Genomic DNA, 23359 nt, shown 5'->3' on the forward strand with positions numbered 1-23359 from the left:
CGAAGAAAAGATCTGGGGAACGAAATATTAAATATTATCAATGAAGAGCATTCAAATAAACACCGTAATGATAGGGCCATTTACAGCAAACAATACCCTTATGCTCAATCAGCTTCAGATTTTGTAAATTCTGAAATAAATCGAATGTTAAATGAAGAAATTATAAGGCCAAGTAGAAGTCCTTATAATTCACCAGTACTAGTAGTACCAAAAAAGGGTTTCAATGAAGACGGAACTCCACAATACCAGATAGATATCCATAGATATCTTGGGAAAGCCAAATACTTTTCAACAATTGACTTGGAATCTGGATTTCATCAGATTCTCATGAATGAACCAGACATTCAGAAAACCTTATTTTCAATAAACAACGGGAAATACGAATATATTTAAATATATATATTTAAACGAGAATTTATAATAATAACAATGAGCTTCCAATAAAGAAATTAATGCAGATTCCTTTTAGGACGTACATACGAGGTAAAAAAATTACCGTAAGTGAAGTAAAAGAATAATTTATAAGGCCAAATGCTTATAATTTCCCTGTAGTAGTGGTACCAAAAAGTGTGTCAATAGAGATGGAACTCTAGTGAAACTCCAATCTGAGTACTGAGCTTGAATTCAAAAGGTTTTTGTATTATATGGAGAAAAATCTTTTTGTAACAAAACCTAAGAAAATAATAAAAATATAGATGTAATCCAAGATGGAGCTATTTTCGTAAATAGACAAAATAAATTTAATGACACTCATTTAAATGGGTCATGTAATACATTTAAATAACACCTCTAAAAATAATAATATACACTTCACTTCATTGTCTACATCAAAAGGTATTGGAATACATCACCGCTCAAAAGTATACCGAATTTTTAGTATCCGAATATATTATATCAAATGATTCGGAAACTATATCTATCTATTCCCGGTTTTTATCGACATTTTTGCTTTTCCAGTTCACAACGACAAAATAAAATCTTTATTTTAACGGATTTGCGAAATTTTAAGTTATGGGGGTCACAATATCGCATTTTTGGCACTTTGAAAAAAGTGGCATTCAGTCATTATTTCCTATCTTTGGAATGGTTGAATTGAATTTAGATTTCAAATTTAATTGGCAAATTGCATGATCCTATTTTCCGAATCTCACAAATCTCTTAAGCCGCGGTTTAATTATTAATCAATGAACTCGAGGCAGCCCAGTCCGTTTTTGATAACTGAATCGAGCACTTGAATAAATCGAATCAAAGTAAATACAAATACAAATTGTAATAGTGAATAAATGTTTATAAAAAAAATAAATTTTTATATGAAATTTATTAGTAGGATTTAATAGGAACTTTAAAGAGTGGGTCCGTTAGGAGAAACTTTCTCTACTTGGGAACACTACGACAGAATAAAGTCAATTTTATCCTGCTCACAAGCCAATAATTCTAAAGAAATATTGGTCGAAAGCGTTGGTAAGCCAATATATCTCTGCATTCTAAGTTCATATATATTTTAAGTTTGTGGACATTTCCTTTAGAATTTTTCTTAAAGTAGTTTTTGAATACATGAATATTCGTCCAATGGGTCTATACTCTGAGTAAAATCAAGATAGTAGAAAGCAACAGCAATCAGATTACTCAAAGAAATAGTTGGGCGAAACACTGTATTTTTTTTATTTTTTATTTTCTAGCCTACATATTTACAAACTTTCCTTAGCAAAAGCTCCTTTTGCAATTGCAATTGGATGTGCTACAAAATGGACTAAAAATGTTGTTTGAAGTTGATTTAAAAAAATGTATTTATTATTTCCAGGGAGTTTCACTTGTAAGGGAAACGTACCAGGGAAATCCAATCGGAAATTCGAGATTTTTACAGGGACTTTCAACTGCAAAGGAAACGTCCTAGATTTTTCCATCGAGTTTCACCTTTGCAAATATTGAATTTAAAATACATACATATTAATTTACTTTTAACTATATTTTACTTAAATTGTATAATTTACATTTTCTGTAGAATTACAATTTTTTTTTGCAAGTCTATTTTTTTTTTTAATAATTTGTTTTTAATATTTAACATTGCTTTTCGGTGCCTATCCACCGCATCTGAAAAAAATAAGGGCATGTTTCACTTGTTTGCTTGTATATTTACCTTTTCAAACTGTTTAAAACCCTTTGAGGGCTTTCATCACGCCACTTTCGGGTAACAGAACCAGCATTTTTTGGGTTATGTTATTCTACTACCCAAAAACAGGTGAAAAATGCCGACGACCGTCGATGATGGGATTTTTCAAGACCTTTTCAATGGTATAATTCAAAATTAAAATTGCACATGTTGAAAAAAAAATTAAATATTTGAATTTTACACCTTACGCACAAGCAACCACGCACAAGCAGACCCACACACACAAGGACTCGAGGGTTCGTGGGTATGCATGTGCACTTTCTCATGGACATTCTCAGAAGATAGCGAGGGGTCACAATATTTTGAAATGCAATAAAACGATAGGATTCCCACGGATAGCAAACACACTGATTATGATTTTAAACAAAACCGTCGAAAAAACCTCTGATCCCCTTATTCTAGCTACTCTCAGCTTAAGCCTTGAGAAAATTCTAATGGTTGCACTGCAACATCTTGCGCAAATGTTGGCCCGAACCAAAGTGTCAATAATTTGGTATCTTGCTTACACAGAGATTACCTTTCGTAAGCGTAACCTATCCCATAGCCGATACACCATCGATATTTACCTACATACTGAACCCTCCTACATCACGTTCACCCCCCGTTAATTTGCTAGCAATCCTTGTCTGCCTTTTCCCTCTAATAACCATTCGACTGCGGTGGTGTTCTGCTTTCTATTTTCGAGAACCAATCGGATTGGTTCTAGGAGTACAACATGCCTGTATGCACTCCCTGTAGATGACAACCTGTTAAGTGAACATTCTAGACTATAAAAATCTCACCCCCCAAATTAATAATTCAATAACAATTCAAGTTGTGTTTAAACGTTTACTAACTAAAACCGAAAAATGGAGTCATCAATTGTTGGTGATTTGTGCACTAAAAATGTGGAGATAAGTGAGTTTGAAGCTCATTATGCCAAGTGCTCAAAGCCTCGAAATGCTTTCGAGGTTTTAATGGCTAAGTCAAAAATAAGATATGACTTTTGCTCTACTGAGGTCAACAATTATGACTGTGATGAGCATTATCAAAATTGTGAAGAACCCAAAAATGCATTCATTTTATTAATGAATGGTGGAAAACAACAACAAAAACAAAAACAGCAACAGCAACACCATCAAAAACAACAACAACAAATAAACTAAGGACTACAAAATTTAGACGACCATCCTTCAACATCCGCTAATGCTCTAAAACAAATAAGATTGGAGGAAGGTAAGGAAATCCTTAATCAACCCAAAAAAAATTAAAATTACCGAGATCAAAAAGGATTTAAAAATTGAACCTTTATGTCCTACTTGCGGTGAAAAATATCTGGCCTCAAGAGAACGTCAGCATATATTGACCGATAAGCATAGAAATGCATCGGTCAGAGAGGTCAAGAATAATCAAAATATTAATCACCTTAGCTTTAAAACTAAGTTTCCAGTAAAATCATATAGAACTAATAGTTCTGTCCAAAATACTATTGATTTAAAAGATTATTACCAGCTTTGCCAAAAAAATATAATAGAAGTTTTTCGTTGAAATATCCGACAAAAATAAAAGTTTGGGAATTACAATTCCTGAACGCGCCGTCGTTGAGAAATCCGACAAAAATAAAAGTTTGGAATTTAAAAATTCTGAACACGCCGTCGTTGAGAATCAAAAAATAAACAACATAAAAATATCGTCTGCAGATCGAAGAAAAGATCTGGGGAACGAAATATTAAATATTATCAATGAAGAGCATTCAAATAAACACCGTAATGATAGGGCCATTTACAGCAAACAATACCCTTATGCTCAATCAGCTTCAGATTTTGTAAATTCTGAAATAAATCGAATGTTAAATGAAGAAATTATAAGGCCAAGTAGAAGTCCTTATAATTCACCAGTACTAGTAGTACCAAAAAAGGGTTTCAATGAAGACGGAACTCCACAATACCAGATAGATATCCATAGATATCTTGGGAAAGCCAAATACTTTTCAACAATTGACTTGGAATCTGGATTTCATCAGATTCTCATGAATGAACCAGACATTCAGAAAACCTTATTTTCAATAAACAACGGGAAATACGAATATATTTAAATATATATATTTAAACGAGAATTTATAATAATAACAATGAGCTTCCAATAAAGAAATTAATGCAGATTCCTTTTAGGACGTACATACGAGGTAAAAAAATTACCGTAAGTGAAGTAAAAGAATAATTTATAAGGCCAAATGCTTATAATTTCCCTGTAGTAGTGGTACCAAAAAGTGTGTCAATAGAGATGGAACTCTAGTGAAACTCCAATCTGAGTACTGAGCTTGAATTCAAAAGGTTTTTGTATTATATGGAGAAAAATCTTTTTGTAACAAAACCTAAGAAAATAATAAAAATATAGATGTAATCCAAGATGGAGCTATTTTCGTAAATAGACAAAATAAATTTAATGACACTCATTTAAATGGGTCATGTAATACATTTAAATAACACCTCTAAAAATAATAATATACACTTCACTTCATTGTCTACATCAAAAGGTATTGGAATACATCACCGCTCAAAAGTATACCGAATTTTTAGTATCCGAATATATTATATCAAATGATTCGGAAACTATATCTATCTATTCCCGGTTTTTATCGACATTTTTGCTTTTCCAGTTCACAACGACAAAATAAAATCTTTATTTTAACGGATTTGCGAAATTTTAAGTTATGGGGGTCACAATATCGCATTTTTGGCACTTTGAAAAAAGTGGCATTCAGTCATTATTTCCTATCTTTGGAATGGTTGAATTGAATTTAGATTTCAAATTTAATTGGCAAATTGCATGATCCTATTTTCCGAATCTCACAAATCTCTTAAGCCGCGGTTTAATTATTAATCAATGAACTCGAGGCAGCCCAGTCCGTTTTTGATAACTGAATCGAGCACTTGAATAAATCGAATCAAAGTAAATACAAATACAAATTGTAATAGTGAATAAATGTTTATAAAAAAAATAAATTTTTATATGAAATTTATTAGTAGGATTTAATAGGAACTTTAAAGAGTGGGTCCGTTAGGAGAAACTTTCTCTACTTGGGAACACTACGACAGAATAAAGTCAATTTTATCCTGCTCACAAGCCAATAATTCTAAAGAAATATTGGTCGAAAGCGTTGGTAAGCCAATATATCTCTGCATTCTAAGTTCATATATATTTTAAGTTTGTGGACATTTCCTTTAGAATTTTTCTTAAAGTAGTTTTTGAATACATGAATATTCGTCCAATGGGTCTATACTCTGAGTAAAATCAAGATAGTAGAAAGCAACAGCAATCAGATTACTCAAAGAAATAGTTGGGCGAAACACTGTATTTTTTTTATTTTTTATTTTCTAGCCTACATATTTACAAACTTTCCTTAGCAAAAGCTCCTTTTGCAATTGCAATTGGATGTGCTACAAAATGGACTAAAAATGTTGTTTGAAGTTGATTTAAAAAAATGTATTTATTATTTCCAGGGAGTTTCACTTGTAAGGGAAACGTACCAGGGAAATCCAATCGGAAATTCGAGATTTTTACAGGGACTTTCAACTGCAAAGGAAACGTCCTAGATTTTTCCATCGAGTTTCACCTTTGCAAATATTGAATTTAAAATACATACATATTAATTTACTTTTAACTATATTTTACTTAAATTGTATAATTTACATTTTCTGTAGAATTACAATTTTTTTTTGCAAGTCTATTTTTTTTTTTAATAATTTGTTTTTAATATTTAACATTGCTTTTCGGTGCCTATCCACCGCATCTGAAAAAAATAAGGGCATGTTTCACTTGTTTGCTTGTATATTTACCTTTTCAAACTGTTTAAAACCCTTTGAGGGCTTTCATCACGCCACTTTCGGGTAACAGAACCAGCATTTTTTGGGTTATGTTATTCTACTACCCAAAAACAGGTGAAAAATGCCGACGACCGTCGATGATGGGATTTTTCAAGACCTTTTCAATGGTATAATTCAAAATTAAAATTGCACATGTTGAAAAAAAAATTAAATATTTGAATTTTACACCTTACGCACAAGCAACCACGCACAAGCAGACCCACACACACAAGGACTCGAGGGTTCGTGGGTATGCATGTGCACTTTCTCATGGACATTCTCAGAAGATAGCGAGGGGTCACAATATTTTGAAATGCAATAAAACGATAGGATTCCCACGGATAGCAAACACACTGATTATGATTTTAAACAAAACCGTCGAAAAAACCTCTGATCCCCTTATTCTAGCTACTCTCAGCTTAAGCCTTGAGAAAATTCTAATGGTTGCACTGCAACATCTTGCGCAAATGTTGGCCCGAACCAAAGTGTCAATAATTTGGTATCTTGCTTACACAGAGATTACCTTTCGTAAGCGTAACCTATCCCATAGCCGATACACCATCGATATTTACCTACATACTGAACCCTCCTACATCACGTTCACCCCCCGTTAATTTGCTAGCAATCCTTGTCTGCCTTTTCCCTCTAATAACCATTCGACTGCGGTGGTGTTCTGCTTTCTATTTTCGAGAACCAATCGGATTGGTTCTAGGAGTACAACATGCCTGTATGCACTCCCTGTAGATGACAACCTGTTAAGTGAACATTCTAGACTATAAAAATCTCACCCCCCAAATTAATAATTCAATAACAATTCAAGTTGTGTTTAAACGTTTACTAACTAAAACCGAAAAATGGAGTCATCAATTGTTGGTGATTTGTGCACTAAAAATGTGGAGATAAGTGAGTTTGAAGCTCATTATGCCAAGTGCTCAAAGCCTCGAAATGCTTTCGAGGTTTTAATGGCTAAGTCAAAAATAAGATATGACTTTTGCTCTACTGAGGTCAACAATTATGACTGTGATGAGCATTATCAAAATTGTGAAGAACCCAAAAATGCATTCATTTTATTAATGAATGGTGGAAAACAACAACAAAAACAAAAACAGCAACAGCAACACCATCAAAAACAACAACAACAAATAAACTAAGGACTACAAAATTTAGACGACCATCCTTCAACATCCGCTAATGCTCTAAAACAAATAAGATTGGAGGAAGGTAAGGAAATCCTTAATCAACCCAAAAAAAATTAAAATTACCGAGATCAAAAAGGATTTAAAAATTGAACCTTTATGTCCTACTTGCGGTGAAAAATATCTGGCCTCAAGAGAACGTCAGCATATATTGACCGATAAGCATAGAAATGCATCGGTCAGAGAGGTCAAGAATAATCAAAATATTAATCACCTTAGCTTTAAAACTAAGTTTCCAGTAAAATCATATAGAACTAATAGTTCTGTCCAAAATACTATTGATTTAAAAGATTATTACCAGCTTTGCCAAAAAAATATAATAGAAGTTTTAAAGCATTGCATGATTGAATATAGGGCCATTAAATTCAGTCTGAGAGTTTATGGTACCTACATTAAACACAGAGAAGAAGGAGATACAATTAAAACAACATTTTACGACTGCATACAAATCGGTTTACCAATCTGAAAACATTGATAATGAGTTAAATACGGCAATAGATTGTTTATTAACATCAAGCAGTGAGTTCCAAGGAAAAGATTCTGGTTGGACAATTAGAAATTTTACATATTTTGAAATTACGATAATAAAGCTAGAAAACATTCCTGCTAGCGGATACATCCAGGCCCCTAAAAAAATAAGAGCACGAAATGCGCTTATAAATGTACAAAATACGGATGTACGAGGTGTGTTCAAAAAGTAAGGTGACTTTTCAAATTTCGCGGAGAACATATTTTCGATTATCAGCGATTTTATTCTATCGAAAAATATGGATCAAAGGATTTGCATCAAATTTTGTGTCAAAAATAAAATTAAGTGCTCCGAAACACTTGAAATGTTGACAGTGGCATACGGTGAAACTGTTCTGAGTAAAAAAAATGTTTACAAGTGGTACAAACTCTTCCAAGATGGCCGGGAAGATGCCAATGACGAGCCTCGCTCTGGACGCCCAAGCTCGTCAAAAACTGATGAAAACGTTCAAGCAGTGAAGAAAATTGTTTTGGAAAATCGTCGAATCACTATCAGAGAAGTTGTTGAAGATGTCGGTATATCGCTTGGCTCGTGCAATGAAATTTTTTCAAACGTTTTGGGCATGAGTCGTGTGTCAGCGAAGTTTGTTCCAAAATTGCTGAATTTTGACCAAAACAACCGTCGCATGAGCATCGCACAAGAACTGTTGGATGACGTCAACGACGACCCAGATTTACTCAAAAGGGTCATAACTGGTGAAGAATCATGGGTATATGGTTATGATATCGAAACCAAAGCCCAATCGTCACAATGGAAGAGCCCAGGTGAGCCAAGACCGAAAAAAGCACGCAAAGTTCGATCAAATGTCAAAGTTTTGATCACTGTATTCTGAGTTCTTACCATATGGTCGTACGGTCAATAAACAGTATTATCTGGAAGTTAAGCGCCGTTTGCAAGAAGCAATACGAAAGAAACGTCCAGAATTGTGGAAAAAGAATTCATGGCTTTTGCATCACAATAATGCCCCTGCTCACTCATCCTTGCTTGTGAGAGTTTTGTTGGCCAAAAACAACACCAACACAACATAATGCCTCAGCCACCATATTCACCGGATTTGGCCCCATGTGACTTTTTTTTGTTCCCAAAACTAAAGAGACCTATGAAAGGACGGAGATTTGCAACGATTTAAGAGATAAAGACTGCATCGCTGGAAGAGCTAAAGGCTATACCGAAAAGTGCTTATGGGAAGTGCTTTGAGGATTGGAAAAACCGTTGGCATAAGTGTATTGCATCTGAAGGGTATTACTTTGAAGGGGACAACATTAATATTGATAAATAAATTAATAGTTTTTCTTGAAAATACAAAGTCACCTTACTTTTTGAACACACCTCGTATTTTGTTTCATGTGGTGCGTACTAGCATATCTAGCTAATAAAAGCCATGAGAGTATTACCTTTTCAACAACACAGTAAAGAAAGTATTCGAGAGAAAAAATGGCAAAGTCCACAACATACCAAATAAATACTAATAATGAAATCATTGTGTATAATGGAATAAGATTGGATTTTTCGAAAATCGAGTTTCCAATCACAAATAAAGGAATTATTCAGTTTGAAAAAAATATGACTTCAGCATTAATAATTATGAAACTGATGCAGATGGCGAAAAAATTATCGGGCCAACCTTTAGAACAAAATCTATTCGTTCTAATCATAAAAATATATTAGGAATCAACAATATAAGCCAAGAAGTCATGCATTACACCTACGAGTGTAAAAAGATTATGTTTCTCGCAACATTCCGAATCGAAGGCGGGTGGATATTTTTGTGAAAACTGCTTACAATTTTTCACCGTAGCCTCCTTCTACAACATCGTTTAAGGGCTTTCACAAAAAATTATCCCCTCCAGTGGTGATATATGCTGACATTGAGGCTGTTCTTGAAAATTACAGCACATGCCTAAACTCAGCAACTACTTCGTCGACAACAAAAGTGCAAAAGCATACTGCATGTGCAGTACCATTTTACATTGCGAATAAATATAATCAGGCTCTTAACGAATTGTACACATATGAAGGTATGTTTTAAAAAATATAAAAAAATTACATATATTTCATACTAATAAATTTGTTTAAATATCATAGGCGCTGACTGCATTACCCAATTTTGTAAATCCAATTAATGACGATGAACAGAAGGGTAGTTGCTGCGCCTGTGAGAAAGAAATACATGATGACGACCTGGAAAAACACTTCGACCAATTTACTGGAAACTACGTGGGACCTATTCATAATATTTGTAAGCCAAAATATAAATTAAGTGATCCCTTCTTTCCTGTAGTCTTTCATAATTTATCGAAATATGATATACATTTATTTATTACTGAATTAGAAAGCGACTTAAGCCCTATACTTTGTAATAAAGAACTGCCTCAAATAGATACAAAATAAGATATATCGATTCAATTAGGTTTTTAAATTTAAGTTAAAAAAAAATTTTAAATTAAATGGAGGACAAACATTTTAAAGTTTTAAGCACGAAATTTCAGAAAAAAAAATGTATGCAAATGCGTAGGAAGGGTGTCTTTCCATACGACTATTTAAAAAGTTTTGAAAAATTTGATGACACCCAGCTTCCGACACTGATAAGTTTTATAACTCCATCAGTAAAGAAAATTGTAGTACCGAGGTTTACCATTTTGCTCAAAAGGTTTGGGAAACTTTTAATTGTAACACTATTAGAGATTATTTAAAACTTTATTTAGAAAGTGACGTTTTAAATTTGACTGATGTCTTTGAAAATTTTAGGGAAATTTGTAGGAGAATTAATAAGTTAGACCCTATTAACTTTGTAATAGCACCTTCAATATCTTGGGATTTACACCAATGTAAATTTAGAATTAATTAGCGATGGAGACATGTAAAATTTTTTGAAAAGAGCAATACGAGGAGGGTAAACTCAATGTACCCAAAGAATTTCTGTAGCTAATAATAAATACCTAAATAACTTTTATCACAGTAAACCAAATAACTTCCATAGTTATATTGACGCAAATAATATATATGGGTGGGCTATGAGTCAACCATTACCCCTTTCCAGGCTTAAATTTTTAAATAGGGATCATGTAGAGTCATTCTATTATAAAAATATTTCTATTGATGGAAATGTGGGATACATATTAGAAGTAGATTTAGCATATCCTTCTGATCGGCATGATTCACATAACTACTTGCCTTTCTGTCCGGAAAATAAAGTTCCCCCTGGCGGTAAACAGGAAAAATTGATTTGGGATTAAATAAATAAAAGCGAATACATTATTCATTTAAAACAGCTGCAGCTATGTTTCGAACATGGATTAGTTGTAAAAAAAATACATAGAATTTTATCCTTTAACCAATCATGTTGGTTAAAGCCTTATATTGACTTAAATACTAATCAGCAAAAATTAGCGGGAAATGATTTTGAAAAATTTTTTTTAAATTAATGAATAATGCAGTTATTGAAAAACCATGGAAAATATAGCCAAGCGTAGAAATATACTTTTAGTAAAACACTATAAGTCAAGACAGAATTCTCCAGGTTTTAGCAACGCATAGCTAGACATGATTTCCATAGCGTTGAAATATTCGGGTCTGATCTAGCGGCAATTGAGTCAACACCATCACAAATTATGTATGATAAACCAATATACATAGGGTTTGCTCTTTTAGAATTATCAAAATGGTTAATGTATGAATTTTATTATAATTTTTTATTGCTTAAAAGTCCTTCTTCGAAAATTATATATATGGATACAGATTCATTTATTTTTTCTTCAGAAGAAGATTTTTACCAAACAGTTACATACAATCCAGAACGCTTCGATACCTCAAATTATAGGCTGGAAAACCAATTTAATATTGTTCAGGCTAATAACAGAGAGCCAGGAAAAATGAAGGATGAACATGCCGGTAGGGTTATGAAATCCTTTGCGAGACTTAAAGCTAAGGCATACTCTTGTTTAGTTGATTAGGGCGGAATTGAAAACTATTGTATAAATAAAATAAAAGGAGTTAAGAAATCAGTTATTAAGAAACTGAATCATGAAGATTATATCGAATGTATAAAATATAAAAAATCATTTTATAGAGCTCAGCGAGTAATTCATAGTAGATCCCACATTCTTTATACAGAAATTATGAATAAAATTAGTCTTAATTATAAGGACGATAAAGATATATTTTACCTGATAATTGTAGTACATTTGCTCATGGTCATTATAATATTGAAAATATATTAAGCAGTAACCCAACATAGTAATAAGAAATATTTGTATAATAACATTAAATGAATAAAAAAAATGTAAATAAGGGAAAAATATAAATTTTAGTTTTGCGTTTTATTACTTCAACAGGTCATTTACAGAAATCCATGAGTTGTGGGTGGAATCAAAACCGCTCCATTTTACAAGCACTTGGTTATTTTGTCTCTTAACTATAAATAAAATAAAAGGACCACATCTAGATGCTCTAAAAAAGTATAAAAATGCTTTGCGATATCTTGCGAGTCCAAAACGTTCATTAAACTCTAATAGAAAAGTCCTTATTCAAAAAGGGGGATTTTTACCCATTCTGTTTATTGCTTTCTAAAAGTTTTGGAAAACTTTTAAAAAATGATTAAAAATAAACACAATTTAACCAAAGTTATTTTAATGTATACTAACTCCTATCAGAAATTTTTGAACAATGATAGGGGAAATGAACTAATAAATATAACATTTTTACCAATTTTTTCGTTACTCTTCACTTTAGAAGAAGGTTACCTATATATGCAAAGCATACCTAAAAACTCTATAAATAAAACATACACAAAAAATATTTACTTAGAACATAAACAGTCATCATGGTGAAATCTTATCAGGATTATTATGTAAATCAGGATGGCGGGGGATTAAGCAACAACGGAAGTCTTTATGTATCACCCCGAATAGTGCAACAAGGACGAGGAATCGGAAACTTTTTAGTGGTCTTTTTAATTACAATAAAAAACTTTTTCTTTCGGGCATAACTGCTATAAAAAATCAGGCCGCTGAGACTTGTAAGGCTGTAATAAATGAATTTGGGAGAAAGCCGCTAAGAAATATAATTCAAGAACAAAGTAAAATTGCTTTACAAAATCTATCAAACAAAGCTATTGATAAAATTACACGACTTCAAAATGGAAGTGGCAAAAGAAATAAAAAGAGGGGTACTAGAAAAAACCACTTCATTTAACATCTAAACGACAACGTAAACGTTCTAAGCACAACGTAAACGTTCTAAGCACGAAATTTCAGGGAGAAAAATTTATGCAAATGCATAGGAGGGTGTCTTTCCGACTATTTAGAAAGTTTTGAAAAATTTGATGCCACCCAGCTTCCTGCATTGATAAGTTTTATAACTCTCTCAGTAGTACCGAGGATTACAATTTTGCTCAAAAGGTTTGGGAAACTTTTAATTGTAACACTATTAGAGATTATTTAAAAAAAAAACTTTATTTAGAAAGTGACGTTTTACATTTCTGATGTCTTTAAAAATTTTAGGAAAATTTGTAGGAGAATTAATAAGTTAGACCCTATTAACTATGTAACAGCACCCTCAATATCTTGGGATGCTATACTCAAGTACACCAATGTAAATTCAGAATTAATTAGCGATGGTGACATGTACAATTTTTTTAAAAGAGCAATACAAGGAGGGTAAACTCAATGTACCCAAAGAATTTCTGTAGCTAATAAAAAATACCTAAATAACTTTAATCATAGTAAACCAAATAACTTCCATAGTTATATTGACGCAAATAATTTATATGGGTGGGCTATGAGTCAACCATTACCCCTTTCCGGGTTTAAATTTTTAAATAGGGATCATGTAGAGTCATTCGATTATAAAAATATTTCTATTGATAGAAATGTGGGATACATATTAGAAGTAGATTTAGCATATCCTTCTGATCGGCATGATTCACATAACTACTTGCCTTTCGGTCCGGAAAATAAAGTTCCTCCTGGCGGTAAACAGGAAAAATTGATTTGGTATTAAACAAATAGAAGCGAATACATTATTCATTTAAAACAGCTGCAGCTATGTTTCGAACATGGATTAGTTGTAAAAAAATACATAGAATTTTATCCTTTAACCAATCATGTTGGTTAAAGCCTTATATTGACTTAAATACTAATCAGCAAAAATTAGCGGGAAATGATTTTGAAAAATTTTTTTTAAATTAATGAATAATGCAGTTATTGAAAAACCATGGAAAATGTAGCCAAGCGTAGAAATATACTTTTAGTAAAACACTATAAGTCAAGACAGAATTCTCCAGGTTTTAGCAACGCATAGCTAGACATGATTTCCATAGCGTTGAAATATTCGGGTCTGATCTAGCGGCAATTGAGTCAACACCATCACAAATTATGTATGATAAACCAATATACATAGGGTTTGCTCTTTTAGAATTATCAAAATGGTTAATGTATGAATTTTATTATAATTTTTTATTGCTTAAAAGTCCTTCTTCGAAAATTATATATATGGATACAGATTCATTTATTTTTTCTTCAGAAGAAGATTTTTACCAAACAGTTACATACAATCCAGAACGCTTCGATACCTCAAATTATAGGCTGGAAAACCAATTTAATATTGTTCAGGCTAATAACAGAGAGCCAGGAAAAATGAAGGATGAACATGCCGGTAGGGTTATGAAATCCTTTGCGGGACTTAAAGCTAAGGCATACTCTTGTTTAGTTGATAAGGGCGGAAATGAAAACTATTGTATAAATAAAATAAAAGGAGTTAAGAAATCAGTTATTAAGAAACTGAATCATGAAGATTATATCGAATGTATAAAATATAAAAAATCATTTTATGGAGCTCAGCGAGTAATTCATAGTAGATCCCACATTCTTTATACAGAAATTATAAATAAAATTAGTCTTAATTATAAGGACGGTAAAGATATATTTTACCTGATAATTGTAATACATTTGCTCATGGTCATTATAATATTGAAAATATATTAAGCAGTAACCCAACATAGTAATAAGAAATATTTGTATAATAACATTAAATGAATAAAAAAAATGTAAATAAAGGAAAAATATAAATTTTTAGTTTTGCGTTTTATTACTTCAACAGTTCATTTACAGAAATCCGTGAGTTGTGGGTGGAATAAAAACCGCTCCATTTTACAAGCACTTGGTTATTTTGTCTCTTAACTATAAATAAAATAAAAGGACCACATCTAGATGCTCTAAAAAAGTATAAAAATGCTTTGCGATATCTTGCGAGTCCAAAACGTTCATTAAACTCTAATAGAAAAGTCCTTATTCAAAAAGGGGGATTTTTACCTATTCTTTTAGGTTCATTGCTTTCTGAAATTTTTGGATCATCATTTACATCGTAAACGTAAACATACCAAGAGGCATCATAAAAAAAAGGAGTCAACAAGAAAATTAAATTTTATCGATATTTTCTCTAAAGCAAAATGAGTAACCATATCGAATGTATGAAAAGTGAATTGGATTTGTATGCACCACACCCCCCACAAAGTTATATTCTAAGAACTGAAGAAGTCTCATATAATCCAATTGCTTCCTTGGACGGCACCTCCTCAAACGAATTTGTTTGCATATCAAGTGTTTACCTACGACTTGTAGTGCAACTTAGAAAAATTGATAACAACGTTATCGAAGGAAAGGCTGTCGGTGTAGTAAACAATATTTTACATTCAATATTTAGAAGTTCTTCAGTTTATTTAAATAATATTCTGGTATCGCAGCGTGATAATAATTATCATTATAGAGCGTATTTGCAAACAATTTTAAACTATGGGAGTTATGCCTCTGAAAGTCACTTGGCCTCCCAAGGTTATTTTCCAAATTTTGGAAGAATAACAGCTGGGAAATGTATTCTAAGATCGTTGATTGGTTGAATTATTCGAAAAAATTCATGGAGATATATTTAATCAAAACAAACTGCTTGTTAATAATGTTGATTTAAGAATTAATTTCAATATTAAAAAAACAGCATTTCATTTAATGGAAATCGACACTAATAAATTTTCTGGCTTTTTGTATGGTTAAAAACCGTTCATACTCAGAAAACCGGACCTTAGACCCGTTAAACTTTGAACATTTTAAAATTCAACGCTTTAATCTATTGGTTAATGGAGTTCAAGTTCCTTCCCGGGCTTTAGAATTTGATTTCTCTAACCCGGAAAGGGTTCAAAGCTCCAGAGGTTATAATATGCTATTTAGATCATTTGGAATAAAACATTAGGATCGTGGACTGCAAATTACAAATGAAATGTTTGATACAAACAGTTTTATATTAGCCTTTGACTTAACTCCTGATCAATCAAATTCAACTGTATGTTCAAATTTGATCTCGCAAGGTACTATAAGAATCGAAGGAAGATTTTCACAGCCACTTACTGAAGCAGTCAATTGTTTAGTATACTGTGAATACGATTCCATGCTTGATATTGATAAACATATAAATATTCGAACGCTATTTTACTTTACAAATTCAACATTTGCTTACTAAGTATTCAAAAACACGACCTGTTTTTAAAGGAGTCTTTCCTTCGGACCAGTTACCGAAATGAACAATATCCCCAGAAAAAAAAATATATAAAATTTTTAATATCTAACGCCTATAAATACTTTTATGATAAACAACAACTAAAAGGATATTTTTCTAATACTTGCGGTCATTATTGCCTGCTGAATGGCCTTTTTAAAGTAAAAAGAAAACACTCATCTGTTTTTTAAAAAATGTCAAGAAAAATGACATTTTATACAATGATAAATTAATACTACAAATGTTTAAGAACCATTTAAAAAATAAAAACAATTTATTAAGTAAAATTAATTAATTTTTTTATGGTTTTGGGACAATTTGTTTGTTTAACTTATAATATTTAATAATAAGACTAAGGGCTTCTTCTGTCAGTGCCGGCAGCACATGACATTGGCATGTGTCACTTTGAATAAATGAACTATTTTTCCTCTAAATCCGCCAGAGTAGCTTTTAAGTAGTAGCTTTGTAGAGCGTACATTTTTATTTTAAACTATTTATTTTTCTGAATGATTTGAGACTGTTGTCAGATCTTAAAATCCTTCCTTTATATTGGACAATTTCATTTACTTTAGTTATTTACTGATAAAAATTCTATTTGGGCACTGCTATATCTGTTTATATCTTTTCCTTTATAAACCATATGAGTAATTCCATTCTCAATTAGTTTTTTTAAAAGATGTCTTTGTACAAAATTTGTTTACATAACTCTTAAATAGAAATATCCAAAGATCCTTCTCGTCCTTATCAGTTGGATACAGAGCTATTTTCGATCCATAAGGCGTCTTTTTCAGCTTACATCCAGTAATCTTATACTCAAATCCAGTACATAGAGTTTCAATTTTTGCATAGCCAATGACAGGCTTCAATTCATTAAGGGTCTCAAGAAGTCCTATAAAATTTAAAATTAGTTGAAAATTTTTTTTTTGTATATATACTTATACCATTCTTAAGAAACGTAAGATTGGATTTGTTATGTCGTAGTACCTAGCCGTCGTATACTAATTCATTTACTCAAAATGACATGGCCTTTTATACTGATTCAAGAAAAAAAAAATATTACTATCAATGCCTGAATAGTGAAAGAGATAGCTACACAAATTAATTATATATAATATGTACTGGTATCCCTTTCTTATCGCACTTTGAAATATTACATGGATTGAATTTTTTTTGTATATATACCTATATATTTATTTATATAAGAAAGGGATACCAGTATATCTATCTCATCTTATATTAAAAGCGTTAAAATAAAGTTAGTGTACATAATGTAAAGACAAAGAAAGAGATACCAGTATATCTAACTCATTTTATATCTATGTAAATATGTCAATAGCGTTAAAATAAAGTTAGTGTACATTATGTAAAAACAAGGTAGCAATGACCCTATATAAGACAATCTTTTTATAGAAAATGCAGTTTATTTTTTCCAACATCAGAATCACGAAGTTTCATTGCGAGTTGTGTTCAGATCCAAAATCCTTTACTACTCGAAACGGCCTAAAAGTGCATACCTTAAAGATAACAACTTTAACTATAAAAAATCTAGATCTTCCTATTATTGCTGTTATTTCTGTCCTGAAGTACGAAAAATTTGGTTGCATAATATGCATATTCTATTGATGCACAATGAGGAGATAAAAAGTATATGTAAAGCAGAAGAAAGTTATCTAAAAAATAAAAAACAATTATAAGAACTCCATTTCAAAATAGTTTTTATTTTATATAATTTTTTTAATTTAAGTATAATATAAAATGGGACAAATTTAAAATTAATAATCTAGGCTAAATAAAACGTCGAGTAAAGCGCTGTCATCTTTATCATCCAACATATTTAAATATGGCTTTGCTGGAAACATTTCCGTGGGGATAGATTCGTCCAATTCAATTTCCTGTCCACACTGAAATTGATCCTGGCCTTCATCGCTTAGGATCAGGGACTCCAGAGCAGCCTGCGTAGCAGTCCCCATTGGGAACTGGCTCCACGCAGAGAGGACAATTCCGGGTCTCTCTTGGGTAGAAGCTGCAGCAGTTTGAAATACTCTTCGTAGGAGACGATCAAGCGAATTCTCCGTATCAGAAGCATCCACAACCTCCTGATCCGAGTTTTCAATAACCTCGACATCAGAATCCTGCGTCTCTGGTATTTCGAGGTGATCAATCTCAATAGTAAGATCCATTGGTATGCAGTACTGAGGCATTTGAAGAACTGATCCTGAGCAATTTGAGGGGTGTAATTTTTATAGTCTAGAATGTTCACTTAACAGGTTGTCATCTACAGGGAGTGCATACAGGCATGTTGTACCTTTAGAACCAATCCGATTGGTTCTCGAAAATAGGAAGCAGAACAAGACCGCAGTCGAATGGTTATTAGAGGGAGAAAGAAGACAAGGATTGCTAACAAATTACCGGGGGGTGAACGTGATGTAGGAGGGTTCAAAATATATACTCGAGTATCACCCCCTACCCTCGAGTCCTTGTGTGCGGGGTCCACTTGTGCGTGGTTGCTTGTGCGTAAGGTGTAAAATTCAAATTTTTAATTTTTTTTTCAAAATGTGCAATTTTAATTTTATTGTGAAAATTATACCATTGGAAAGGGCTCGAAAAATCCTTTCCAATGACACAAATTTTTTTTTCAGTGACGATTAAAATATATTTGGGTCATCGACGGTCGTCCGCATTTTTCACTTGCTTTTGGGTAGTAGTGGGGAATTGGGTAATATTTTTGGCCACCTTTAAATTCATTTGAATTTTTCCGTTTACCGCGCAGTTTTATTTTCCGCACTTTGAGAGCCAATACTTCTTACACTACACAGAAACGTTGCAAGTCGTCTTGATACCAATCCTAAAAAAGGGATTCCAATAAGTCTTATTCAAAATCTGAATGGTATCTCACTAACTGATTTTTCCCAGACAAATCTGTTTAACTTTATTGTAGACACAAACATTACTAGAATTCTGGATTCTAGTTTTAACCCAAAGTGATCCCTACAAGTCTTATACAGCATAAACTTTTTTCGTAGACACTCCGGGAATCGTATAACGATTTCTAATTATCCTAGACACATTACAGTATACGATTTATCCTATACACGAACCATAACTATGACAAAACCGAAATAGGGCAGCGGAGGACTCGCGATCGGCGGACACGAACCGCAGCGGCCACCTCCGACTACTCAATTTCCCACTACTACCCAAAAACAGGTGAAAAATGCCGACGACCGTCGATGACCCAAATATATTTCAACCGTCACTAAAAAAAAAAAAAAAAATTGGGTGTCATTGGAAAGGATTTTTCAAGCCCTTTCCAATGGTATTATTCACGATTCTAAAATTAAAATTGCACATTTTGAAAAAAAATTAGCGAGGGGTCACAATATTTTTAAATGCAATAAAACGATAGTATTCCCACGGATAGCAAACATACTGATTATGATTTTAAACAAAACCGTCGAACAAACTTCTGTCCCCCTTATTATAGCTAGTATTTTTACATGTTTTGCAATATTTTTCATATATATTTTTTAAAAGGGCTTTGAGCGCTTGGCAGGTTGGATATGCTGCTTAATAATTATACACGGTACTCTTTGAGTAAAAGGGTATACTAGATTCGTAAGATTGAAAGTATGTAACAGGTTACAGGAAGCGTTTCCGACCCCACATTTTTGATCAGGATCACTAGCCGAGTCGTTCTAGCCATGTCCGTCTGTCTATTTTTATCTCATCAATACCTATCGACTCACCAAAAAAGGTGTCGAGGCACTCGACTATAGCTTTCTTCCTTGTTTTATTTATGTCCAGCTCCGTTGATATGAGGAATTTAATAATAGCCATTTCTAAGAAAAAACAGAATTCAAATAAAAATACATAATCGTTTAATTAAACCATTCAAAAGTAAATTAGCACTTTCTTCTGGCTGACATTTTAAACCATTCAATAGTAAATTAGCACTTACCTCTGGCTGACAGACGGACAGTCTGTCCGTTTCTACGCCAACTGGTCCCTGAGTTTTAAAGTTATATTAAAACTTTCCCAAAAGTCTTCTTCCTACTGCAGGTAATATATAAGTCAGAACCAGCCGGATCGGACAACTATATGTTATAGCTCCCATGGGAACTATCAAGGAAAAAATTTAAAAAAATTATATTCTTGGTGTTTTTAACATATAACCTTCTAAGCTTGAAACTAATATTTTGTAATGAGTTCTGAATTTCGAATTAAATTTTATCAAAATCATATCTATATATAATATAACTCTATTATATATAACATATAACCTTATACGCTTGGCAATAACATTATTTAATTGGTTTTGAATTTTGAATTAAAAACTATATCATATAGCAAGAAAGGAAGTTAAGTTTAATCATATTTTCCGACTAATTTTCATTAATTTTTTTAGCCATGTACGTCTGTCCGTCCGTTTCCACGCTGACTAGACTCTCAGTTTTAAAGATATCGGTCTGACACTTTTTCAAAAGTCTGCTTTCTATCGCAGGTAGTATATAAGTCGGATCCGGCCGGATTTCTTTTTCTCCCAAAGTAACTATCGGAGAAAAAATTTAAAAAAAAGGATATCTGTGGTGTTTTTTTTTTAACATATAAACTCCTACGCTTGTAAATAACATTTTTTATTGTTTTTGAATTTCGAATTCAATTTTATCAAAATCGGACGACTATATTATATAGCTGCCATAGGAACAATCGGAAAATTAGTGGTAAAATTATATGAAAAAATTATATCTTCGGTGTTCCTTAACATATAACCTCCTAAGTTTGGAAATAACATTTTTTTATTGGTTTTGAATTTCGAATTAAATTTTATCAAAATCGGACTACTATAGCTGTCATAGGAAAATTGGTGGGAAAATAGTATGAAACAAATTTTAGCTTTGGGGCTTTTTGACATATTATCTTATAATATTGGGAATATAATTTTTTATATTTTTAAGAATTTCGAATTCAACTTCATAAAAATCGGACTACTCTAAAATATAAATGTTAAGAAATTGGTCTAAAAAAAGAATTACATAAAATTTTTTTTTAAATATTAATGAAGTCCCCAACAATCCCTAAAAATTTCACATGGTATTACTAAAGTTGATTATTTCTTATAACTGCAAGGGTATACAAACTTCGGCTTGCCGAAGATAACTTCCTTTCTTGTTATTAGGTAATACTATTTTTATTTTAACAGTTTATTAATTATGACAAAATGTATCCCGATAAGGAACATGCCAAGGATTACACACTTGTGCTGTAACTATAATTGTATTTATTTTATCAGAAGTTTTATTTTTTGTGAGTTTTTTTGAGCATTTTTTCATACAAGATTTTCACCAGCAATTAAATAAGAAGCTTCATGATCACCTTTGGGTGTTATTTCATTTAACCCTTTCCAAATTCCTCCTTTAAATACAGCTATTTTTTTAGCTTACTCCTGTAACTTGAGCTCATCATAGTTTAATAGAAATAAATTATTGACAAACAACTCAAAGTATCTTACAATTTTACAAGCATATTAATATATTGAAGCTCCATTTATAATTGCCGATTCAGTTTATGGATCAACATTTTACATGGCTACTAGATTTCACGGAGTTCATGTTTTTATTTGAACAAATTTTTTATTAGTATGTTTATTACATTTAAATAATCATTTTTCAAATAATCATCATTTTGAATTTGAAGCAGCTCCATGGACTGACATTTTGTAGATGTTGTTTGAATATTTTTATACCCTTGCAAAGGTTTGAATGATTTCAGTCAGAAGCTTGCAACGCAGTGAAGGAGACGTTTCCGACCCATTAAAGTATATATATTCTTGATCAGCTTCACTAGAAGGCTAGATCTAGCCATGCCCGTCTGTTCGTCCATTTGTCCGTTTTCTTTGTATTGCAGGTAGTATATAAGTCGGAAATAGGGAATATAAAAAAAATTAAAAAAAATTATATCTTCGGTGTTTTTCTAAGCTTGGAAATAACGTTTTTTAATTAGTTCTGAATTTTGAATAAAATTTTTTCAAAATCGGACGACTATATTACATAGCTGTCATAAGAAAGATCGGATAATTGTTGGAAAAATAAAATGAAAAAAAAGATAGCTTTGTGGCTTTTTGACATATTACCTATTATAAGATTATTTGATTGGGAATATAATTTTTTATATTTTTTAGAATTTCGAAATCAATATAATAAAAATACTCTAACATATAGATGTCAAAAAAATGGTAAAATAAACAAATGAAATAATTTTTTTTTAATATCACTGAGGCCAGCAACAATCCGTAAAAATTTCACATGACGTTACTAAAGTTGATTATTTCCCATAGCTGCAAGGGTATACAAAGTTCAGCTTGACGAAGTTAACTTTCTTTCTGGTTATATATTACAATTTACTGATGAGGAGGAAACTATTATCATTAAAATTATCTATATAGTATAAAAGTAAATTTGACTTACAATCATAAGGTCTATTAATAAATAGTAGTAGTAGATAATTTCTTTTATTAATGTTATTGCTTCTTTAATTTTGTTAATTATAACTGATGTTATATTTTTGACTTCAATTTTATCAAAAAAAGCGTTTATTAACCGAGAAAAAAGATCTCAATTTGAATGTGCGTTTGACTCATAATCATCTTCTGGACTCCCTTTTTCACTGCAATTTTTTTAATTTAATAATTTAATTGCTTTAATGTTTCCATTTATTATTTTAAAATATTCTAATATTTTAATTTGAATAATTACATCAATTATTTTTATTTTATTTTTGTCTTAATCATGAATGAAATCAAGGTATATTAAATTGATCAAACTAAAATAGGGTTGAAGTTAATTATAGCATTTGATTTGCATTCAAAAAGTATTGAATATTCAATCTACCTTGAATAGAATATGAAGCGATTGATTGCAGTTAGTTTCGACCTAACCTTAGGTAAATTTAATCTTATTCTTTAATTGAAGCCAAAAAAAGGCATATCACTGTTAATGATATAACCCCAATTACGAATGTATGGTGATCAAGTAAAACTTTCTCACTTTTTTCTTTTAATGGTTAAACTTCTATTTAT

The 23359-nt window shown here is 31.7% G+C and overlaps 1 protein-coding gene and 1 pseudogene across 5 annotated transcripts in view; one reads left to right on the forward strand and one right to left on the reverse strand.

Annotated features, from left to right (window-relative positions):
- Positions 1-18049: 18049 nt before the first annotated feature.
- Positions 18050-23359, reverse strand: part of LOC127011747 (uncharacterized) — a 39697-nt gene continuing 34387 nt past the window's right edge. For 2 of the 5 annotated variants that reach the window (XM_050889826.1, XM_050889825.1), the window contains exons 2-4: positions 20243-20403; positions 20031-20123; positions 18050-18499 (exon numbers count right to left, since the gene is read on the reverse strand). In XM_050889826.1, the coding sequence (XP_050745783.1) occupies positions 18057-18499; positions 20031-20121 (534 nt within the window). In that variant the 5' untranslated portion in view covers positions 20122-20123; positions 20243-20403 and the 3' untranslated portion in view covers positions 18050-18056. Of the gene's footprint in view, positions 18500-18804; positions 19130-20030; positions 20124-20242; positions 20404-20564; positions 20711-23359 lie in introns of those variants that run through there. The other 3 variants (XM_050889823.1, XR_007765027.1, XM_050889824.1) reach the window with 3 other exon arrangements.
- Positions 21460-22004, forward strand: LOC127011776 (cytochrome c oxidase subunit 3-like; annotated as a pseudogene).

Source organism: Drosophila biarmipes, unplaced genomic scaffold (genome assembly GCF_025231255.1).
Source record: "Drosophila biarmipes strain raj3 unplaced genomic scaffold, RU_DBia_V1.1 ptg000008l, whole genome shotgun sequence".
Taxonomy (NCBI): Eukaryota; Metazoa; Arthropoda; class Insecta; order Diptera; family Drosophilidae; genus Drosophila; species Drosophila biarmipes.